The sequence below is a fragment of the Balaenoptera musculus genome, chromosome 2 (genome assembly GCF_009873245.2).
Source record: "Balaenoptera musculus isolate JJ_BM4_2016_0621 chromosome 2, mBalMus1.pri.v3, whole genome shotgun sequence".
NCBI classification, from domain to species: Eukaryota; Metazoa; Chordata; class Mammalia; order Artiodactyla; family Balaenopteridae; genus Balaenoptera; species Balaenoptera musculus.
The window spans coordinates 133,187,636-133,207,190 of NC_045786.1; the positions used below are offsets into that span (position 1 = coordinate 133,187,636).

Sequence of the window (19,555 nt, forward strand, 5' to 3'; positions counted from 1 at the left end):
CAACTCATATATTTAACTCAGACACCAGTGGCCTTGGGCAGACACCTAAACAACTTAAGCTGGATGGATAATAAGCTGAGTATCCCTAAGCCAGTCTGACCATTCTATACTTTTTTCCAACTTCCAAAGTATGAATGGCACATGAATCTTCTGTTTTCATTGTACTGTGAGTACATCTGTTCTTTTTTTTTTTTTTATAAATTTATTTATTTATTTATTTATTTTTGGCTATGTTGGGTCTTCGTTTCTGAGCGAGGGCTTTCTCCAGTTGCGGCGAGCGGGGCCCACTCTTAATCGCGGTGCGCGAGCCTCTCACTGTCGCGGCCTCTCCCGTTGCGGAGCACAGGCTCCAGACGTGCAGGCTCAGTAGTTGTGGCTCACGGGCTTAGTTGCTCCGCGGCATGTGGGATCTTCCCAGACCAGGGCTCGAACCCATGTCCCCTGCATTGGCAGGCAGATTCTCAACCACTGCGCCACCAGGGAAGCCCAGTACATCTGTTCTTAAATTCACATTGGAATAGCTAATAATCCTCTTTAAAAGAACAGACAATGGTTCTAAACAAACTTAAATCTGAGCAGCTAAGCCACCTCAAAAACATATATCAGATAAATCTAAAACTAAGCTTTTCAGCTATTATAAAAGAAAAGCAATTGATTTTCATACATACTATACAAAGAATTCAACTGTAGGGGCACTTTGTAACTGCACCACTGAGGCATGATTAGCCTCTGGGGGAAAAAAATGGCTGGCACATTTTACTTTGACAAGATTACAAATTTATTTTCAGCAAAGACTTAATACCTTATTACTGTAAACCTCGATACTGGTACCTAGGAAAAAAAATTACAAACGTTTTAAAGAATAGAATTTTGGTTTAGACATTACAAATAATATTGGGTTGGCCAAAAATGTTCGTTCGGGTTCTTCTGTAACATCTCTTCTATTCCACATTATTGTACAGTATCCAATTTTCACTGCCCGTCACAATTTGTTTTAAAAAACGGAATGTTTTCGTTATGTTTAAGTAGAGAATCGCAATGCGGAAATATGGTCAAGAAGGTTTCTTTCGCTTAACTTACGTGGAACCCAAACATCAAAGCGATTAACATAACCAAGCTGGTGCAAATGATTTTCAACACCTGATTTGGAGATTTTGAGTGTGTCGGCTTATCTCCTGCGTGGTATAATGTTGACTGTTTTGAAATTTATGTCTCGATTTGACTGCTATCAACTTGAACTGGTCTCCCCGACCATGGAGCATCGCCCAGCCAGAAATCTCTACCACAAAACTTTGCAAACCACTTTTGACACGTTCAGTCACAGCACCTTTTCCATACACTGCACAAATCTTTTTTTGCCTTTCAGTTGTGTTTTTACCTTTCTTGAAATAATAAAGCATAATATGTTGTTGCTTTTTTTCCTTCCATCTTCAATATTAAAATGGCTACACAGAAATTCACCAATTTTGATGTTTTTTTTTAAAATGCACGCTGATATGACAGCTGTCACAATACAGTCTAACAAAATTGTTTCGAATGAAGTTAAAGACAACTAAGTGCTACTAAAGCCATCTTATGGAAAAAACCAAATACATTCAGATAAAAAAGCACTTATCTGATAAGACTATCCATTTGCTTTCATTTCTGTCATTCTCAAAGGAACCTGAAAAATAAATGAGAAAAATAAAGTTGTAGGTCCTCAATATGTTTAACTGATTGAAACATTAAAATACTCTTCAAATTAAGATTTGAAAAGCAAATTAAGATTACAAATTAATATTTCTCATTAAAAAAATCTATCAAAATGCTACTAAGAAATCAGAAGAAATCCACAAATGAAAAAAATGAAGTCTTAATTTAAAACAATTCTAATGCTGTTCCTCACCTTGGAAATGAAACCCAGGTTGAACCTTTTACTTTCCTGCGCTCTACCACATCCATATTGTATTTACCGTGCCTAGGCTATCTCTTAACTGGTCTTTCTGAAGGACTCCCACCACCTGCAAAAGCAAGCCTTCTGAAATGACTGACAGATTTCTCCCTCTCAAAGCCCTTTACATGTTTCCCACTTCATAGTTTTCAAACTTTTTTTTTTAAAGGAACTCCGAAATATGAAATAAGAGTGCAGCCTACTCTTAACCCCAACCAAGTAGAAGATTTTGTTCCACCACTGACCATGTGTACATATCTATTACAGTGTTTACTATAGTAAAATTTACTATAATAATATAAATGTATTCCTCCTCCCCCACCCTCCCTTGGGAGTTGTTCAAGAAATCATCTTTATCTCTACTGGTGAGCACACAGTATGTAATCAAATGCTAAAGGTATGTATTTTTAAAACTAAAATAACTCATACTAGTTAACTACAGGGTGAGATATTCAATATATTTAAAAACACTGGTTCACTACTGTATTGATCCAGAGGCTTCTAAATTAAGACAAGCGTGGTTTATGATTTGAACAGATCTGGAAAACCTAAGCTCAGGAAATATATAAACTTGGGGGGAATCAATTCTTTTATACCATCATGATAACGAGATTTTTCTTGTTAAAAAAAGTTAGGGCTTCCTCTCTGTCACCATTGTAACCACAATTTCAAAATAAGAAAACCAGCATCATTAAAACCAGGATAGTGGTTTATAAGCTAACGTAGGTTTCATACTGGCTTTGTCACTTAATAATTGTGTCACCTTGGGCAAGTTACTTATTCCCTGGTCTATAAAATGAGGATTATATACCACTTAAAATGACATCAAAAACAGGAATACTTAGATATAAATTTAAATTTGTATAAGATTTTGTGTTGAAAATCATAAAATGTTGGTGAGAAAATGAACTAAATAAACAAACTGATCAGAAGACTCAGTATTGTTGTCAGTTCTCCTTAAACTGATTTATAGATTCAATGTAAAACCCAATCAAATTTGCAAGAGGTTTTATTTTTTTGGGGGGGAGGGGTGTGTTTGTGGAAAGAAATCAACAAGCTATTTCTAAAACTTATTTGGGAAAAGAAATTAGAATAGCCAAAACAATTTCAAAAGAAATAGTTACAAGGCCTATGCCATCTGATTTCAAGACTTACTATAAAATTAATGTAATACTATTAATGGAAAAGAATAGAGTCTAGAAATAGAAATATATGGTTAATTGACAAAGGTGAAAAGGCAAATCAATGCACAAAGATAGTGTTTTTCCACAAATGGTGCTTGAACAACTGGACGTGTGTATACAAAAAGAGAAACCAACACCAAACACCAAACCATACCTTGTACCATATACAAAAATTAACTCAAAGTGGTAAGTCAAAATGTACCTCAAAGTCCAAAACTTCTGGATGAAAACAGAAAACCTTTGTGACCCTGGTTTAAAAAAGAGCTCTCAGATACTACACCAAAAGCATGATACATAAGTGAAAAAAACTGACAGTGAATTTCACCAAAATTAAAAGCTTCTGCTCTCCTTTAAGAGAATGAAAAAAAACTCTAGACAAAATATTTGCAAATCACATATTTGACAAAGGATATTTGTCCAGAATGTATAAAGAACTCCCAAATTCAACAACCCAATATTTAAAAATGGGCAAAAGACTCAGAAAATTCACATTACAAATAAAACTAATGTTCCTTCTTTAACCATCCTAACCCTGCAAGAGGTAATCACCATATTATGTATATCCTTCCAGCCAATAAATAACAATTCCTTAAAAGAGTAAATGCTGGTGTAATTATAAAGATGTTGAAGAGCAAGGGTCCTCACACACCTTAAGGCTGTTTGAAGTGTATGATTTGGAATTTGATTTTTACTATGTGGAACCATGAAGTGGAATTTTAGGAAAAAGTCATTTAAATAAGAAGTTGAACTATATGATCCATATGGGATTTATTAAAACTTTTAAATTTTTTTAGGAAAAGCCAATAGGCTTCAAGACTGCTATAATATGGGAGAATTTGACATATAAAGATGATAACCTACCTTTAGTAGACCGACTGGTTTAGGAGTCAGCAGCAACCAAGTGATAGTAAAGATTCAATGCAAAAATTTAGATGTCTAAAATGGATCATACTGCCAGGAAAGATTAAAAAAAAAAAGTTAAATAATATGCAATTCTTTCCCCAGTGGGAAAAACAGACACATTTAAACATCACTAGGAAAGTATATTAGAAATACATGGGGACTTCCCTGGTGGCACAGTGGTTAAGAATCTGCCTTTCAATGCAGGGGACGTGGGTTTGATCCCTGGTCAGGGAACTAGATCCCACATGCATGCTGCAACTAAGAGTTTGCATGCTGCAACTAAGGGACCTGCCAGCTGCAACTAAGACCTGGCACAACCGATATAAATAATAAAATTAAAAAAAATACTATATTTCTTATCCATTTAAAAAAAAGAAATACATGTTCATGTATTATTATGTATACATAGCCTGTATGTATATACTGACCTACAAATGTGTACTCTGAGAAGGGGGGAGCAGGGGAGGAGATAAATCCTGACAAATAAGGAATTTTGGACAGTTTCCTGGATATCTGGTGCATAAGCTCTCCAATTCAGTGAACTGGATGAAAAACTAAGGATGACAATAATTAATAGGAAAAAATCTGAGATGTCAATAATTGAAACAAAGTAAAAAGACTAATCCATCTAAGAATATGAAGAACAGAATTTAGATGGGCGTGCACGTTAAGTAGATAACTGTTTCTCCATCTTGTTCAGAGACCACCCGCATAAGAATTCTCCATGGATTTTAATTCACCAGATGTGAAGTGACGCCCAGGAATCTATATTTTGAACAAACACCCGATGTAATGCTTATGAATACACTAAAATTTGAGAATCACTGATTTGGACACAGCTTATTAAAAGGAGAATATGGCAACAGAATGTTTATTGAAGGGTTTCAAGAGATTTCTGATATATAGCAAAATGGAGGATGAAGCTGTAGGGCATGATGGGTACTTGGGAAAACGTTTTTTTTCCATTGGATTTTCAAAGAAATACATGTCTCAGAAATCGGAGCACATAACTAGATGATAAAAAGAGAAGTATCTGGTAGAAACTTTATAATAGATGGTTTCTAATACCTTATGATTCAGCATCAGTTCTCTCACCATTTCCAACATGAGGGTGGACAAAGAGCCAGGGAGCTGATAAAGAAGAAAATGCATATGAATTCAGAGATTAAAAAGCATCTTTTATAGTTTACTGACAGGTCAAGAGAGAAAAATAGCTCTGACTTAAGACAGGCCAGGTCAATATGGCCAAAGAAAATTTTATGTTAAGGGCTCAGTTCTGCCACTGCAAAAGAACCTTAACACAAGATTCCCTTACCAGCAATATGAAGGGATTCACGTTTACACTGAAAGTATCTTCTACTGACACGTTCTACTAACACCTAATTCGAAGTTCATTTCATAGGATAAAAATACGTGACAGATAATTCATTGTTTAGATAAATGTTGTATTTACTCACTATTTTACTAACAAAAGAGTTAACATCATTTTACTGCAAACTTTCCCCCAAAGATATTCAATATTCACAAGGTAGCCCATTTCTATTCTAATCACCATTTGACCTTTCACCTGTCCCTACTGAAAACGGAGTAAATGTGGCTGAATGCAGTTCTTATGTATTTCTAGAGGAAAGGTCTACTAGAAGTAAACACAGATAACACTTCCTTCAGAGGCAATACAATGATTCATTCACAAACTGAAACACGTTTGACATGGAAAGTCTAAAAGGCAAGCCACCAATGTTGGCAAGTCATACATTAGTAATTATTTCTGACAACTAAGTTTTTCTTCCTTGTCGGCAACCCTGGCTTTCATGATATGAAGCCAAATGAAACTTTCTGACAGATGACTTCATGTGTAGACATGACGTGCCACCCCCATCCCCCAATCTAGGCATTTGGACAGCTTCCAAAAAGAATTTCAGAAGAGATGCTTTAAACATGAAACTCGAGCTTGTCTACTCTAAATCCATTCTTTTCCCTAAATGGAAATCTGACAAAACAGGAAGTACTTGGCAGGATAGAGAAGCAAGTCTTGCAGCTTAAGTATTTACTGGTAACAGACTAAGTTCTTCATGACTGTGTAATAAAATGCAGAACTACAAACTTGAGAAGAAAACAGCAAAAACTTGCCTTGGTTACCAAGCTTCCCTTGGCAATTTAAAGGTCTTAAAAAGATAGTATCACATGATACATAGAGGAGTAAGAAACAGGAAGATGGCTTTTCTTTTTGTTATGGTACTTCATATAAGAATCCCTCTCCCGGCTTCCCTGGTGGCGCAGTGGTTAGGAGTCTGCCTGCCAATGCAGGGGACACGGGTTCGAGCCCTGGTCTGGGAAGATCCCACATGCCGCGGAGCAACTAGGCCCGTGAGCCACAACTACTGAGCCTGCGCATCTGGAGCCTGTGCTCCGCAACAAGAGAGGCCGCAACAGTGAGAGGCCCGCGCACCACGATGAAGAGTGGCCCCCACTCGCCGCAACTGGAGAAAGCCCTCGCACAGAATCAAAAACCCAACACAACCAAAAGTAGATAAATAAATAAATAAATTTATTAAAAAAAAAAAAAAAAAAAAAAAGAATCCCTCTCCCTACCCTGTCTGACCAAGATGTAAGCCACCAAAATTATACAAACACTGAAAAGAGTTTTGTGACTGTATATAAAAACTAAGAAACACAAAGATTCAAAACAAAACAAAGATTTCTGGTTTCGTTTGAGAGAACCTACTTCGGGAAAATCTTTGGTCTATGCTTGCCAAAGGATCTGAGTATAAATACAGTATCCTAACTACAAATAAATACAAATATAAATATACACCCTTAAATAGGCTGTTAGGATTAGCAGAGTCAATAACACACTAGCAAACATACTAAGGAAAAAAGAATCCCTTCCCCATGACTCCTTCCAGCTGCCACCCCCAGCCCCAATTCTACTGTTGTTGAAACAACTAGAAGCATTTTCAGGTAACAGTTAGTTTGTATCTTCACTTTTAAGCTATCACACTTAAGGGTACAGCAGTATATCAAAGTGCCCAGTAAATGTTAAAAACTACCAAACAAATGTAAAGCATTGTTATCTAGTCCATTTTCCTACCCCTCAAAAGCAGGTTCAGACCCACAGTAAGTCATAAAATCAATTTGTGGGTCACAACAGATTTTTTTAAAAAAGTGAACTACAGGAGAAAATACTGGAGCGCACCGTACTTTCATTTGTTGTGTGTATGAGCAGTATACACACATACACAGAATAGAAACTTCACTATAAAGAAATTAATCAATGACCTTGCTTAGCTATTATTTCAAATATCTGTTTTACTAGAACACTTGTTATATAAAACGGTGAGGTAGGTAAGGACATTAAAGCTTCTGTCAATTTGATAATAGCAGCAACTTCCGTAAGTGCTAAAATTATCAAGTCAGTGTCTGATACTTCTGATTTTCAGAGGTTAAGTATCATTTAACCTTTCAGGGATACATAAATATCAGAAATATGCTTAGGAATTCTTATTAGAAAAATATGGTGCTGGATTAGAACCGTTAAGTATTAAGAACTGTAAATACCTAGCCCCATGTCCCTTATACTTTAAAAGCAAACACTCATGTAGAGTAATGTATCCCAACCAATGAGAACAGGCTTATGATCAGAACACAGAACACCTGGTCTTCAAATCCAGTGTTTCTACAGTAGGATACTTACTTAAACCAACATCCCATTGAACTATTGTAAAAATTCTGAGAATTTTCGAGCTAAGAGTACATAATTGCTGCTTTAGCTCTAAAAATGCCTACTATGAGCCTGATTTTTTAACTTATCTCCCCATTTCCCAACATTTCCATTTCCTCTAAATCTAGAGGCATAGACCCCGTCAATCTTACAGTAACTAAAGATCAAGTAAGTGTCCTCATGAAATGTCTCACCCAGTTCCTATTTTCAGCCTACTCCTATTTTCATGCCTAGAGGCATTACGGTATTGTGAAAAGAAAAATGTATGTACAGAGTGAGATTATGGGTTCAATAACCAATTGAGCCAGGTGGTTTGTAGATTCTGTTATTGGCAGATGTACCCTTAGTACTGGCCCAACTTTTCACAAATTTGGACCACTGAGGATGAGAAGATTGGTGCGCGGGCAGATCTGTGAAAAATCAGCTGTCAGAAAAACAATCCCTCTGGTGGTTTATTAGACATACTAGCCTTTATAAAACAATAGGAAATCATTCTAATGAAAATTCCTGACCTGTGGATAGTCCCCAGAGTGACCTACCCCACTACACATTCTGGAATCTGACCCAATTCCTAAACCTCAAGCGATCTCATTTTAAGCAACTCATCAGGCAAGACGTTCCTCTTGTACAAAAACTGACAAAGCACATTTTTACTGGCATGCATTTGTCCATTAAATGTCACCTTTTAGCTTGCTATACCTTTTATAAACTGTCACTCCACAAATGAGTGCGTAGTAAGTGCCAAGGCCTGTGACAGGTTCTAAACCTACAAAAGTGAATAAGGTACAGTTCTCTGTAAGATGTCATAACTTAGTGAAGGACATATTAGTGGACAAAAAGCTAAAATGCAATACAGAAAGTGGTAGAAATCACATAAAAGGAAATATATGAAATTCATACGGACAGATTACCTATAGTTGCAGAGGTATCAAGGAAAGCATCACTTAAAAAGCAGCTTTTGAATATGTGGCAATAGGGCAACAATCGAGATGGTGGGAAAAGTATGAATAAAAACAAAGAACTGGGAAAATACAGAGCTTGTGCGGTGCAGCCATGATAGTTTTAGTGTGACTGCAGCAAATAATACCCGAAGAGAAGAAGTATGAAATTAGTTTGGAGAGAGGTCGATATGACCTTCAGGAAGGGAGAGGCAAAGAGTCTAGATGCTTTATTTCTGTATATAAATATAACATTTCCTTAAAACTCTCTTGAATGACAGATATTATGAAACAGCACGACACATACTAACAACACCACATAATATCTGGAATCATTCTAAGCACTTTACATATATTAATTCATCTAATACTAATCCTATCCAGGTCAGTTCTATTACTATCCCTATTTTACAGATGAGGCAGAGATTAAATCTGCCCTAAACCACCCATCCCCACAAAAAGCCTGGCCACACCCACACATTCTAAAGCTGAAGTATCTTCTTTGCTATCCCTGAGTAATTCCCTGGATATTCACTAAACTGTGGTCATTTCATGATGTATGTCAAATCACTATGCTGTACACAAACTTATACACTACTATATGTTAATATCTCAATAAAACTGGAAGAAAAAAAAGAATGAAAAACTAAACTTTCTTTAACTTAGTTCAGGAATCATCTGGTTTTCCTGCATTTATTTTACTTAATAATCCACTTTAACTTTTCAAGTTAAAATCAGAAATAAGAAAGCCCTAATAAAAGCACCAAAAAGTCTAATGGAAGAATGGAATTAAAAGTCAGAATACAAGGAATTCCCTGGCAGTCCAGTGGTTAGTACTCCACGCTTTCACTGCCAAGGGCCTGGGTTCGATCTCTGGTCGGGGAACTAAGATCCCACATGCCACGCCGCGCAGCCACAAAAGTCGGAATACAGAAAACAGTATACAGTCCAGCATATGCCTTAACCCAATTAGGGACCTTATAGGCATTTTCACAAAAGTAAGAACAGATGCTTACCGGACATTTCAAGCTCTAACTAGCATGTTTAAAACTGATTTCACTTTCCTTACCAACCAGTAGCCTCTCCTGACTTTCCAAATTGACTAATGGCACGATCTATTTCCCATTTTTTAAAATCCTGAGTTTTCTTTCTTCTTTACATCTATAATCAATTAGAAATCAAATGCTATCAACTCTTTTTTTCTCACAGTCTCTTGCTCACCTATCCTTCCTTCCCCTCCCTCCAGGCCTTACTCACTCTAGTTTCACCTCATGCTGACACCACTGCAAGAGTATCTTAATTGTCTCCCCACCTCCAATTCCTGTGTCACTTCTTCAGTCATACTGGACACTGTTTCCAAGTAATCTTCCAGGAATACATTTTGTCTATTCAAAAACCCTCAACAAAAATAATGAAAATCAAAAGGGAAGTCTTTATGGAAAAATATTTGCAGCAAATTACTGCTAAATATTATATAATAAGCTCAAAAACTTAAGGAATATCAAAACTCTAATATATAAATGGACAAAAGTCTTGAATAGACAACTTGTCTACTACTAAGAATCAGTAACTTAAATTATGGAAAGAGGTCCCACTTCACAAGTTAACAAAAATATTACAAAGAAAAAGAGAGCTCAACGTATTTTGTACCTAGTAACTTAGCAAAACTTATAATTACAGGCTACCCAATGTTGGTAACTAAACTCACAGGGAAGGTAGTGTAAATCGTAACTCTTTTGGAAAACAACATGGCAACATTTCAAAGAGTCATAAAAATGTTCATACAATGACCTTTTAAATCAATCCTAAAAGAACAGTGCAAAAAAACAGAAAATACTGTATGTACATAGATGATAATTACAGCACAATATTTAAGAACTAGAAACCTAAATGGTCAAGCAATAGGAAAATAAAGTCAGAGATAACACAGTTTGATGGAATACTTTCAGACATTAAAATTACTGTGGAGGACTTCCCTGGTGGTGCAGTGGTTAAGAATCCGCCTGCCAATGCAGGGGACATGAGTTCGAGCTCTGGGCTGGGAAGATCCCACATGCCGTGGAGCAACTAAGCCCGTGCGCCACAACTACAGAGCCTGTGCTCTAGAGCCCGTGAGCCACAACTACTGAGCCCGCGTACCTAGAGCCCGTGCTCTGCAACAAGAAAAGCCACCGCAATGAGAAGCCCGTGCACCGCAACAGAGAGTAGCCCCTGCTCGCCGCAACTAGAGAGCCTGCGCACAGCAATGAAGACCAAATGCAGCCAAAAATATAAATAAATAAATTTATATATATAAAAAAAATTACTGTGGAGACCATGCAGTCACATTGAATGCCTATTACAACGTTAAGTAACAAAGAAAAATAAAAATTTCTCTAAGGAAAAAGAAAATTTTAAAAATCCAATGTTAGGGTGGGATTAGAAGTAAGTTTTTGTTTGTTTAATTCCATTTTGATCTGTAAAATTTGAAAACAAAACAAAAAATAACCTTAATTTTCTGCTCATATCCCAGATTTCAAGGCCCTCTGAAAGTTCCCAAACCTATAAAAGACAAGCACTCTACATAATTCTGATGTGCAGCTAATTCTAGAAACCTTGACAAGCTGGCTTCACACAACTTTCCCAATGTAATCTTTAATCAGTCATCCTCTCCAAACTAGTTTACTTACTGTCCCAAACATAGCTTTTCTTATATATTGGGTTGGCCAAGAAGTTCCTTCAGTTTTAAGTAACAATAAAAGACACATTTTTCATTTTTGCCAAGAATTTTATTGAATAATGTATTCACTAACCGAACAAACTTTTTGGCTAACCCAAATAACTGCATCCTTGCTCACAACCTACATCCACTTAGAATGACTTCCCTCCTTCTAATTTTACATATTACATATCATTAACCTTGAAAAGCCTTCAATGATGGCTAAATAAATTTTTTTTTTCTGTATTATAAAACAATTTGTTTTTAAAAACAATTAGATCCAACTGTACACTGAACTTTGACAAATCTATTTTTCTCATGTGCCATGATTTAAATCTTTAAAAAGTTAAACCAATCTAAACTGATGGAATCTTTTGAAATAACTATATTAACATCCACATGTTTAATTATGGTTTTCTTTTTATTGACAGTAAGCTTCTGAGGACAGATCCTAGTAGGAATGCCAGTAGGTAACCTACCAAATCCTAAAATTATGCTCTTGTTTGCATTATATATGAAGGAAAACCAGTTATCTATGATTTCATGTGGCCATAAAATAAGCAGTGACATCTACTAGGGCAAAAGACCATACAGAGATTACAAAGGTTGCTTTGGTTGCAAATAAGCAAATTTAGTAACTTTCCAAAAAACAAAACCATCAGGAAAGCAGCTACATTCAACATAACAATCTGTTCTGCTTTTCAACATACATAGACATTTACAGAAATAACTGTACAGTGGAACAAATTCTATCATTTTTTAAAAGAGATATACATGTAATGGCAACATGGCCAGTCTCGATTACTACAGAATAGTTAAGTAAAATTGCATACCAGAAATACAATTTCAACAGAGAGCAGATCCAAGTCATTTAAAAACTGGAACACTTTCCTTCATTTTTCCACAAAGCGAGGCTTCCTCTAGAAGACAAAGACTTTTTAAAGTTTTGAGTATGTTATATAGCCCACACTCAGAAAAGACTGTTCTACTTCACTTCTAAACACTTTTCCTGATGAGATCTTTATATGTCAAGTACTTTACCATGGGTTAAAGAAAAAAAAAATCATGAAAATGTTCACAGTGTTCTGTGATTAAAAATCCAAAAATGGGAACCATATGAATGGGTAAAAAAAATTCATAGGGCTGTTCTAATTTTGAGATTTCAGTCTAAGATACCATGACGGGAAGCTAATTTCATGCCCTCATTTGAATCCTTGACCAAATAAATAAAACATTCTGCTTTCAAAATAGCTTTTTTTCATAAAAACATTAGTAAAAATTTGACAATTTTGATTTTGCAGAAACATTATTCTACTAGTTTGGGCTCATTAAAATAGGTTACAAAAATCAATTTTATCAAAATTAATTTTCATTCATTTATTCCTAAGAGATGATTTAATGAGTGTTCAATTAATATTCATCGATAGTTGCCTTCCACTAAGGTATCATAAAATCTTTAAAAAAAAAAAAAGAATTGAGGAAAAAAGTCAAGAATAACTATTCTCAATGAGTTCTCTAAACCCACATTATAATAGCAATTAGAAATCAAGTCAGCATTGGGACTTCCCTGGTGGAGCAGTTGCTGAAGAGTCTGCCTGCCAAGGCAGGGGACACGGATTCAATCCCTGGTCTGGGAGGATCCCACATGCTGTGGAGCAACTGAGCCCGTGTTCCACAACTACTGAGCCTGCGCTCTGGAGCCCTCGTGCTACAACTACTGAAGCCCTTGAGCCTAGAGCCCATGCTCCACAACAAGAGAAGCCACCGCAATGAGAAGCCCACACACTGCAATGAAGAGTAGCCCCCGCTCGCCACAACTAGAGAAAGCCTGCGTGTAGCAACGAAGACCCAATGCAGCCAAAATAAAAAAAAAAAGTTTACTCCCTTCAAAAAAAAAAAAAAAAGAAAGAAATCAACTCAGTATTAAATCAAGTTATTTGGAACACTAAAAAAAATTTCAAAATTAAGACAGCATTTGTGGAATATCATGAATTTTCAGAAGAGAAATGCTGTTAAAGAAAACATAAGTTAGCTTATTTCACATATTTTGTATATAAAAGTACATAAGGATTCATAAGAAACAGTGACAGAGCACATACCATGTATCAGGTAAGGAAACCTAAGACTGAGTAAAACAGCAATGTCTACCCTCTGGGAGTAAAGTCTCAAACTGGGGAAGAGCCAAACAAATGCAAAGTAAATGTGATGAGAGAGGCATGTAAAGGGTCCTATGAGAGTACAAAAGCACCTTGAGAACGCACATAAAGATGGAAAACTTTAAGCCAGGCTACAAGGAAACAATAGTTAAACTCAACTAACTCTACTATAAAAACAATTTGTTTTTAGTATCCTCTAAGTGTCACTTCTGCATAGCAAAATGTTTCACTGTACAAACACCTAACTATTCTAGATCAAAAAATAAATTAATTTTAAGAAATTACTCTTAAGGTCCAAAAAAATTCTCAAGTTTACTTTACTATATGTGTGACTTGACAGACTGATCATTTTACCTGAATAAACAGAGACCCAGGAGAAAAAGCTCAAAAATAAAGCTAAATTAAATTTTAAAAATGGGGGTGGAGGGGGGAGGAGAGTAATAAAAGGAAAAAGGATAACAAAAAAAGTAAGAGCAAAAGCTTTCTGATGAACAATGGTATAATCTCTTTGGCCTTGTATTTCCACTTTTAGAAATTTATTCTAGAGAAATAACCAGGCATGTGAGGGAATATCAAGATGCCTAGAAATTTTAGGCATAGATGTCAGTTCTCAGAGAAAATCTTTTGTAAACCATGCACAAGACATATTACTGCCATTATAAAAATTAAGAGATCTGGGTACATAAAATACAGTACATCAATCCTACAGGACACTACGCAGCCATGAAAAACGTGCAGCATGTTCCCAATATTTTCCAAAAAGGAAAAAAACCTGAGTGACAAAATGAGCATGACTAGAATGATCTCTATTTTGTAAAACAAAACCAGGGAAAGAGAAACCCCTCTGAATAACGTATAGGTACAGTACAAACTGCAATCACCTTTTGGTGGTGGTGATACAAGAGATTCTGTTTTCTTCTTTTGGCTTTTTGGTAATTTCCAAATGCCCACTGACATACATTATTTGGATCAGATAATAACAGTTTTAAGTCAGGTAGTGGAATTATAGGTGATTACCCACCCACCCCGCCCCGGGAAGTTAAGTAGTATTACATGTCCTATAATTTCCTTAAGAAAAAACAAATCGCTTAACTTCTAAACTCTTACTGAAATATCTTTTCTACATGCCAAATTTTTAAATATTGAGGAAAAAAATCATGAAAATGTCCATATTATTCCTTGATAAAAACATTAAATACTTAAAAATCTAGAAATAGGACCAGCATGAATTGGTAAACAAATTCGTAAGTATGTCCTAATTTTGAGACTTCATTCTAAAGTATCATATCAGGAAGCTAATTACAGACTCATCTGAACCCTTGACCAAAGACTTTTCAACTACCATTCTTCCATCTTGCTATTTATGGCTCTACTTACTGGTCTCCCCAATTCTAAAGATTTTTACAGACATTAGAACTCACCTCAGTAATACTTCCAGATGTTTGTCACTTAACTGTCCTGTTTTCTTCAGACCAACTGCCAAAAAAAACCCCAACAAATCATTAAACCACTCGATCATTTTCTAGTCTGGAGCCCCACCAATACAGCAATAGGGTTCAAAACATAAGTATTATAAGGATAATTTTAAGCAGCTATTCAGATCAGTGTGACTAAGTCACTCAGCAGAAATACTAACATGCATTTCATTTTCTTAACAATTCTGAAAAAATCACTGTTACGAATGAAAAATCGATGCAGCCTTAGTTAAGATGTCCTCTTAACGAGTAAGTTTAGTCAACGTGGATCACCGTCGATATTTTACATTTTCTTAATTATTTCATTCTTTAAAACAACTTGCCAATCAATACTCTATTTCCACCATTTCAAATGTGGTTTTGTTTTCTTTAACAGAACACAAGATCGTGTTAATGGAACGAGATCAAATGGCTGCCCTGAACAAAATCCTATCGGGGAGGTCCTTTTTTATTTTTACCTAAGGTGTTTTCCGTCCCTGAAAAACCACTGCTCGCTCCTTTCAAAAAGCAGCCTAAGCCTCGTGCAGCGTGGCACAGCTACTTGTCTAAGGCCAGAGCGGCAGCGTCTGTGCTAGCAAGGGAATTCCTCAGCACCCCAAGCCCAGTGTTTCCTTCAGTTTCCTCACTGCTTAAACGCATGAGCAGCAGGCGGAAACCCCTCCCCACGCAGGACCGGTTTGCCTCAGAACCCTGCCCTCCCTGCCTTAATTAAGGAGGAGCCCACAGCCGGTGGCCTTGGTCGCAGAACGTGACAAGCTGCCGAAATCCACTTCCAAAGGGAGGAAGCACTGCTCTAAGAGGAGCGACATCCCGAACATCTCTCACACTCCCGAGAGAAGTCCAAAGGATCAGCCCGGAGAAAAGAGACGTGCACGTCCCCTCCGCCTCTTTCTCTGGGGCCGCGAGAGAAGAAGCCTCGCCCCCTCTCAGCCCGCCCCCAGCTCCCCACCCAGCCGCAGGGAGAACTTACTCTGCCATGGCTGCCGCGCGGCCCCCTCACTTCCGGTGCCGGTGCCGCTAGAGCTGCGCCATCCCCCAGTCCACCGGACAACTACCGTTTCCAACTGACCTTTCTGACAGATTGCTACTCTTCCGATCTTCACTAGGTGCTGTCCTGGAGGGAACGGTGGATGGTTGCCGCAGTTAAATGAATCCACGGGATGAAGATTCCGCTCTCGTCTCGCCAGAAACATAAAATGCGGTAGACCTGCGTCCACCGCTGCCCAGACAAAATGGCGCCGAGAAACTGGTTCGGCGCAGGCGCTTTGGAAAGACCCTGCCCCGCCCCCGTGCAAGTCCTGGCCACAGCTCCGGGTTCGGTTTCCATGGGACACCCCACCGCCAATCCTCGTGCCGAACTGCTCTTCCTGACGCCTCAATTGACCAATCAGTGCTCAGTTAAGTACATCCGGAGTCGTCTTTACCAATCATTTTTCAGGACTTGCTTACTCAATACCTGATTCTCCAGTAACGTTAGTCTTCGGAGGCAGCCAATCATAAGTGGCAGATGTCCTACCTGCTGTTTTTCGCACCAATCCGTGAAGTTTCAGAGCTGCATCCAATGAGGACGGCAGGTAGCGAGCTCCAATCCGAAACTCTTCGGCGTCATGAGCAGCCAATAGGAGTTCGTGTAGAAGCGAGTCTGCTCAACAGCTTGTTATTTGGTGGATTGTGGCAGTAAATCGGGCGAGTGGGGAACCGGGCGCAGGAACTGCCGCCGCGGCCGGGAGTGGTGCTGCCCGGACTGGGGCCCACGGGGGTCAGTGGGGCGGAGGACTCGGGGGCTGACAGCGCGCACTTCACCCGCAGTTGGTAGGTGGGGAGAAGAGAAGCAGGGGATACTGAATGGACGAAGCGGCACTAGCAGCTGGTGCTGCTGCCCGGGGTCCCGGTGCAGTTGGAAGCTTTGGAGGTGGGGAGGGGGGATGCTTGGCAAGCGGGGAGGCGAGCGCAGGGGAAGGGGCAAGTCGTGGAGCAGCGGCAGCAACTGCGGGAACAGCCGCCGCAGCTGCCTCCTCGGCCGCTTCCCCGGGTTCCCCGGGAAAATGGCTGTGGGCTGGCCGCGCCGCTAAGTTTGCTTCCGCGAGGCGAGGAGCGGGCTGCTTGGGGCAGCCGGCCCCCAACTCCGCGGCGCGTCCTCCCCCGTGGAGTCCGTGGTTGGACCCGAGGAACTGGGGGCTGGTACCGCTCTGGGCTGTACAAAAAGTTGAGGCGGGCGCGGGGAGGAGGCGGCGGCTGCCGCTGTGCGGCTCCCCTCCCCTCCCACACCCTGTCCGGGCCACCTCCCCTCCTTCTCTCCGCCCCCCCCAGCCTTCTTCCCCTCGCGGGTCTTCCCTCCCTCGCGCGCCTCGGGGCTGAAGGCCACGGCCCCTGCCCCTTCGGGTGAAGAAGTGCTTCTCCTTTCTGATATGGTGCAGAGCGGAGGAAGGAGAGCAATGGCGCCGTGACACTCCGCTGCCGCCACCGCGGGCCCGGGGCGGGCGGAGGGGGCCGATCGGCGGAGGCGGGGCGCGGGCCGAAGTCGGGGTATCCGGGGGGCGGCTGAGCCAAGGCTCGGCGACCGCGCCTGTGGGGGGCCCGGGGAAGCCCAAACGGCGCTCTGCCCTTCTCCAGAGCGACCCGTCCTGGGGCTCTGAGTTGAGCATTCCGGGTCAAAGTGGCGAGCGAGGCGGGGGCGCGGTGGGCCGCTGGCGAACTCCGCGGCGGAACCCACTGCCCGTTGGCGCCCGTGGGGTTCTTGCCACCCCCTCGGCTCCTGCGTCCTGGCTGTCCTCGGAGGGGATCTTATCCCTTCCCTGGTGAGGGTTCTGCCCCTCCCCGCTGGCGTTTGTTTACTTTCTTTCCCCGGGTCGCTCCCCTCGTTGACTGATTCTGTGCCTGTCTTTCCCCTCCCCTTGGTTCCAGCGACGGAGAAGATAGCTCGTTGAGCTGGAACCCCACAGATCACCAGTGAAAATGAAGGTAAGTAGAGTCGACGCTGCTCGGAACCTCGTGCCCTGGACACTGACTGTCGTGAGGCCAGTGCTATGGAATGTCATTTTTTTTTTTGCTACTCAAAATTGATTCGTCTGCTAAGCAGCGCTTTCTGAAAATGAGGACGTGTTGAATGGGTGAGAGATGATCATTGTGTCTAAATGCGGTCAGTTGGGCCCCTCTCCGAAGCAGTTAGCACTTTGGAAAGGCTGCTGCAGCCTTTCCATTGTTGTCCATTGGGCTAGTATTTTTAAACACTTCCTGTGTTGGCAGCGACCTTTGCAGAAGTAAAGCTTTTGTCCTGCTTTGGTTCTTTGGGGGATTTTTTGATTTTTTTTTTTTCTTCCCCAGTGCCAATGCGATTTTCTAAGGAAGGAATGTGTGGATTGTGTAAGGGAGATACCATTTCTTCTGGGGAAAAAGTGAAATTTTGTGGGTAAAATATTTTAAGGTGAACTAAAACTAAGTATTATTATATATTATTATTATAACTAATAATACTTAATTTTAGTTCAGTCCTTATAGTAAATATTTTAAATGTATATCCAACATAAAAAAAATTCTCCTGAAGACAACTAATATTGCAAACATCGTATGTGATGTTTAAAGGGAAAGGAAGGTATAGCATCCTGCAGTTCTGTGGCATTGAATGTGTCATGTCAGATATTTATTTGTAAAAAGTATTTCTCTTCAATTTGCGTTATTCGTAAATGCACTAACCTTAAACTTGATTCCTTACTCATTTACTGTTTCAGTGTATTAAGCTCTGAAATACAGGATTTTCCCAAACTTCCTCTTGCTTTCCTATCTCCTTGAAGTGACAGTGTACCTTCTTTAATGTTAGTTGGGAAAACTTAATGAAAAATCATTTTCTACTTGAAAGTATTTCTCCAAAGTATACACTGTCACCTTTGCACTTAGCATTGTTGAGTTGAGCTTGTATGAATACACTTAACTTTTGGAAAACATTCGTAAAATGACAGATTGAGATAGCAATCATTCTGTTACTGTCAAGATTAAAATGAATGGTGGAGTGAAATTTTTCACATCTTTCCATGTATCATTCTGATCATGTCCATTTGCTAAAAGTAGATATTTCTTTGTGAAACTTTTTTTTTTAAATATACCAAGAAGATTAGTGTTGATAAACTAGGTACGGCCACCATCAGTTCACATCTCTGCATTCATCAGTTAATTTAGATTTAAAGCTTTAAAATGCAATATTTAGCTAATGATTTTTCTAAATAATGCTCTCCTTATCAAAAGGGTTGGCTTCATTTATTATCTGTACAGTTATTGTGTATCCAAAAATATGTTGCATTTACGTAGCTATATTAATAAACATTTAATTATGTATTTGTTAGTGTTAATTTTAATAGCAATATTTCTTTTAATTTGAAAACAAAATTTCAGGAGGCCATAACTGACTAACTTAAAGTTTTATGAGACACTTAAATATACCTTTTCTGGATTTTTAAGTTTTTTCATTTCTTAAATATATTATAAAATTGTTGAATCATTTTGTACCTGAATGAAAAAACATTATTTTTCCTACTGATACTTTCTAGTTACAATTT

General features: G+C 39.1%; 1 protein-coding gene and 1 long non-coding RNA gene across 6 annotated transcripts in view; one reads left to right on the top strand and one right to left on the bottom strand.

Moving 5' to 3' along the window:
* Window positions 1-754: 754 nt before the first annotated feature.
* Window positions 755-16,254, bottom strand: LOC118889983. 3 transcript variants are annotated; one of them, XR_005018651.1, is made up of 7 exons: window positions 16,075-16,254; window positions 14,952-15,006; window positions 12,208-12,294; window positions 5,086-5,148; window positions 3,976-4,065; window positions 1,886-2,000; window positions 1,494-1,663 (listed from the first exon to the last, which is right to left on the bottom strand). It is a non-coding gene; the product is annotated as an uncharacterized LOC118889983 (long non-coding RNA). The 3 variants fall into 3 exon arrangements; XR_005018652.1 differs by lacking the exon at window positions 1,886-2,000 and adding an exon at window positions 11,165-11,217; XR_005018650.1 differs by lacking the exon at window positions 1,886-2,000 and having other exon boundaries at window positions 755-1,663.
* Window positions 16,255-16,640: 386 nt separating this feature from the next.
* Window positions 16,641-19,555, top strand: part of ARID4A (AT-rich interaction domain 4A) — a 58,151-nt gene continuing 55,236 nt past the window's right edge. For 2 of the 3 annotated variants that reach the window (XM_036842663.1, XM_036842665.1), the window contains exons 1-2: window positions 16,641-16,817; window positions 17,910-17,966. In XM_036842663.1, coding sequence (XP_036698558.1) covers window positions 17,961-17,966 — 6 coding nt within the window. In that variant the 5' untranslated portion in view covers window positions 16,641-16,817; window positions 17,910-17,960. Of the gene's footprint in view, window positions 16,818-17,561; window positions 17,967-19,555 lie in introns of those variants that run through there. The other variant, XM_036842664.1, reaches the window with a different exon arrangement.